Source organism: Gavialis gangeticus, unplaced genomic scaffold, assembly GCF_001723915.1.
Source record: "Gavialis gangeticus isolate Ggan-Ray unplaced genomic scaffold, GavGan_comp1, whole genome shotgun sequence".
In the NCBI taxonomy this organism is placed as follows: domain Eukaryota; kingdom Metazoa; phylum Chordata; order Crocodylia; family Gavialidae; genus Gavialis; species Gavialis gangeticus.
Window position 1 is genome coordinate 43478719 of NW_017729031.1, and position 4293 is coordinate 43483011.

General features: G+C 51.1%; 1 protein-coding gene across 1 annotated transcript in view; it reads left to right on the forward strand.

Annotated features, from left to right (window-relative positions):
• Positions 1-4293, forward strand: part of LOC109301498 (unconventional myosin-X-like) — a 173254-nt gene that overhangs the window by 136195 nt on the left and 32766 nt on the right. Inside the window, exons 31-33 of the mRNA XM_019522687.1 lie at positions 542-736; positions 2530-2687; positions 3419-3542. Of these exons, the coding sequence (XP_019378232.1) occupies positions 542-736; positions 2530-2687; positions 3419-3542 (477 nt within the window). The remainder of the gene's footprint in view (positions 1-541; positions 737-2529; positions 2688-3418; positions 3543-4293) is intronic.

Sequence of the window (4293 nt, forward strand, 5' to 3'; positions counted from 1 at the left end):
GATTCTTTTAAGGGTGTTGCATAATATTAGCACGGTTAAAGTGTGCTAACACCTACACATGATTCACAACATAAACCCAGAGATTTCAAATAGGAATCCATAGTATCAAAATCATTCTGACCTGCTGTGACTTTCTGAGTTCTTTGCAACAGAAGAATTGCTCTGTTATTTTTACATATTCAAGAAATGAATGAAAGTGAAGAGCTGGCATTTTCAGAGGGGGGCCTTGGGTTGAGACCCACTGGCATAGGTGCATCTAGTTATGGCAGGAAGGATAGGAAGGGACATGCTGATTTATTACCAGTTACCCTCTGTGGCCGTGGTGTCCTTGATGTGAGAGAGATTAATGGGAAGAAGGGTGGCGCTGTTGGGGCCAGCAGAAAGGAGGCTGGAAGGGCTCTGGCCACTGGGAGGAAGTAGAGGTCAGGCTACACCTAACTGAGGATGGGGAGCCAGGAGGGTTTTGATGCCAGGAGTGTGGTAGAGCCCCCACCACTGACAGCCTCCTGTAATGGAACTCACTGCTTCTCTCTCCCATTAGGCTGGCTGCATAAGGAAGTCCAGAGCAGCAACAAGATGTCCTCCCTGAAGATGAAGAAGCGCTGGTTTGTGCTGACAAACACTGCCCTAGATTACTACAAATCCTCAGAGCGCACAGCCACCAAACTGGGTACCCTCGTACTCAATAGCCTCTGCTCAGTGGTCCAGCCCGATGAGAGGGTCTTCAAAGAAACTGGTAAGAAGGAAAGAACCACAGGAGTAGTACATGTTTCGAAGGCAGATCATTTGCCTGTGGCCCTGTGTCCAGGAATGGGAGGGTTCTCGGGTGCGTTCTGATGACCCAGTGAGTGGGGCTGGTACAAGAGCCTAGACTGACTAGAGCAGGCCAATGCTATGTAGGACTTAGAGAACTCAGTGTCAGGATCTTTGCTTGGACAGTGTATTCAGCCCCAGAGCATTGGGCTGAGCTGTTTCATAGACCTTTATTGTACCGCCACTTTTCTTCTGTCAGGCTGGCTACTATGAAGCTGTCCAAAGTCAGAGCCATATTTGTCCCACGGAAATAAAGCAACGCCTCGTACCTCACTTCCCTCTGTTGTGTTGCCTTTCCCATCTGTCTCTTATAAGCAAAAGGCATAATGTCCATAGACCTCACTTGGGTGTCCTCAAACAAAATGCTGAATTACGCTGGAAGTGAGGATGACCGGCTGCAAATTCTACCAGTATGGTTGCTGAGAACTAAGGAGAGTGGCAGTTAAGACATTTGCAGTCTATGCACCTCAGAAGGCAGATGTTCCAAAAGTGCTTACTTTCCAGCACAGCTCCCTGGCCCATCCAGCACTGAACCTATCTCAGCCCATACATGCAGTTCTTTTGAATTGCAGACCAGTGCACAATTGGAAACCAGCGGACTCTGCCTGAGCTGTGATGGGAACAGTCATGAAAAGCATGGATTTTCCTATAGACTCTGGCTGTTCAGCCAGGAGAGCCCCAAACCATTACAGACTATAAGGAAAACGTCTTAAAGGAGATCACGTTAAAATGCTTTCTCTGCAAAGATGTGCCAATCTGTCCAGAAAATAATACAGAAATTACTAGTGTCCACAGAAAGCAACTGTGTCTAAAAACAGGGATTATGTGTGAAATGGTTGCATCTGAGTCCTCCTTACAGTGCAAGGTTCAGCACAGCCTGGGGGCTCTCCTGGTGTCATCCTCACAATGACCTCCTCTCGCTTTATGCCGTGTCAGAGCCAGGTGGTGAAGTATGGCAGAGTTCCTTGGAGGAGGTGGGCCAGCATGCTTCACTATCACCTGCCAGCAAAGCAGGTGGTAAAGGGGGGCTGTGGCTACAGAGCGGAGAAGGCCAAGCTTCTTCCTAGGGCAGAGCAAGGGGCTGCACTGGGGATGGAGGGTGGGGGGCTTTCCCCGGCCAAGTTTATAGAGCAGTTGGGGTTGCAGCAGGATGCTGAGACAGGGTGGGAAGTGACAGGAGAGCAGATCTCCCCTTCTCCTTGGTGGTCATTCAGCCATATTCCACGTTCTCTGCAGGCACAAATTGACCTTGGGGACAGCCATATGCCAAGTGCATGGCAGTGGCCTCTGAGATCTATTATGACTTATTTTTTTCAATCAGTACCAGGAGCTGGGTCACTCATTCAGCCAGGTGTTTCCTCCTACACGAGAGTGTGAGCTTCTCTGGGGTCTCAATACTACACTGGGTGCAGTGAAGCTGCCAGCCCTAAATAGGCTGGCAGCTGCAGAGTAGGCAAGTGTGGGAGGCTGCCCTGTTGCACCTGGTAGCACTTAGATCCTAGAAGGTGGCTCTGGGGCCAGGGCCTGGACTGAATGTTCTACATGAGCGGCGGATTCTGGTGTCCACACATACAGCCCCTTCCAATCAGGCTTCTCATGTCACTCGTGATAGGGCGGCTGTTGCCCTTTGTCAGAAGTGTGTTGCTCCAGCTGCTTCCTACATGGAGTTGGGAAGAGCAGTCAAGTTTCACCTTCCTGATTCTTTCTGTGACACAGGCTTCTGGAACATCATTGTCCATGGCAGGAAGCACTCATACAGGTTATACACCAAGCTGCTGAACGAAGCCATGCGCTGGGCCTCTGCTATCCAAGGTGTCATTGACAGCAAGGTTCCCATAGAAACACCCACACAGCAACTTATTCGTGACATCAGGGTAAGTCGCAGTAAAAGTCTTGAAACAGTTTGGCACCTGTCTAATCTGCTGCTGCTGTCTTGGATGTGATGAGGGAGGAGTAGACTCTTGAGAGGTCTGAGAGCAACATGAGCATGCCTGTGGCTAAAGCCTTCACATGTTCAGGGTGTGGACTGATCTGCAGGAGCCTAACCTATTCCTGCTGGGATGTTCCCATCAGGTGCATAGGGGATTCTGTATCAGGTGTGAGCAAATCCCCTTCCCCAGGTGTCAGGAACTTCCCATCCCCTGGCAGGTGGGAATCTGCCAGGCATAGACCTTGGGATTCCCACTCCAGTCATATGTTATTCCCCGGCCCTGAGATTTGGATCCACAGCCCAGGGGTGTGTATGACAAGCAGCAGGCTCCCCACTTTGGGGTCACCTCAAGCCCTGGTGCACATATGATAAAACCCAGCTTGTGCATGTCAGGGTGCCTTCACTCCCTGGTCACTGTAAATCCAGTTACATGTTTTGTGGACATGCATGCTTGAGCACATGCACACTCCTGGGCCCAGCTCTTGCCTTGGCCCCTTGTGTGTCTTTGGGCAGGGCCTGGAGGGAGCTGTCCCCATTCTCCAAAAGCACTGCCTGGTAACCAAAACCATGAGCCTGGTGTTGACACAAGTGTGAAGAACTCGTATCTAACCCTGGCTGTGTTCATGCTCTGGCAAGAGGTGGGGCTGGTATGAGGTGACTTCTTCTGTCCTCCAGGAAAACAGCATGAACTTTGAAGTGGTGGAGCAGACGTATCGGCGGAACCCCATCCTGCGGTACACCCAGCACCCATTGCATTCCCCACTGCTGCCGCTGCCTTATGGAGACATCAGCATTAACTGTGAGCATTCCTCCATTTTGCAAAGTCCCTCAGGGTTCTTTAACTTTGCAGGTCAGCTTGGACCCCCAGCACCAGGGGAGCAGTGTCTGAACAGCACATCTGTAGAGCAGGTTTGCAGGCAGTTATCCCAGGGTGTGAAGAAGCCTTGTGGCGGACCAGATTCATAGATGTTAGGGTCGGAAGAGACCTCAATAGATCATCGAGTCCGACCCCCTGCATAGGCAGGAAAGAGTGCTGGGTTCAGATGACCCCAGCCAGATGCTCATTCAACCTCCTCTTGAAGACCCCCAGGGTAGGGGAGAACACCACCTCCCTTGGGAGCCTGTTCCAGACCTTGGCCACTCTAACTGTGAAGAAGTTCCTCCTAATGTCCAGTCTAAATCTGCTCTCTGCTAGCTTATGGCCATTATTTCTTGTGACCCCCAGGGGCGCCTTGCTGAGTAGAGCCTCACCAATTCCCTTCTGCGCCCCCATGATGAATTTATAGGCAGCCACAAGGTCACCTCTCACCCTTCTCTTGCAGAGGCTAAAGAGGTCCAGGTGCCCTAGTTTCTCCTCGTAGGGCTTGGCCTGCAAGCCGTTAACCATACGAGTAGCCCTTCTCTGGACCCTTTCCAGGTTATCCACATCCCTCCTGAAGTGTGGCACCCAGAACTGGATGCAGTACTACAACTGCAGTCTGACCAGTGCCTGATAGAGGGGAACTATCACCTCCTTGGTTCTGTTTGTCATGCATCTGCTGATGCATGAT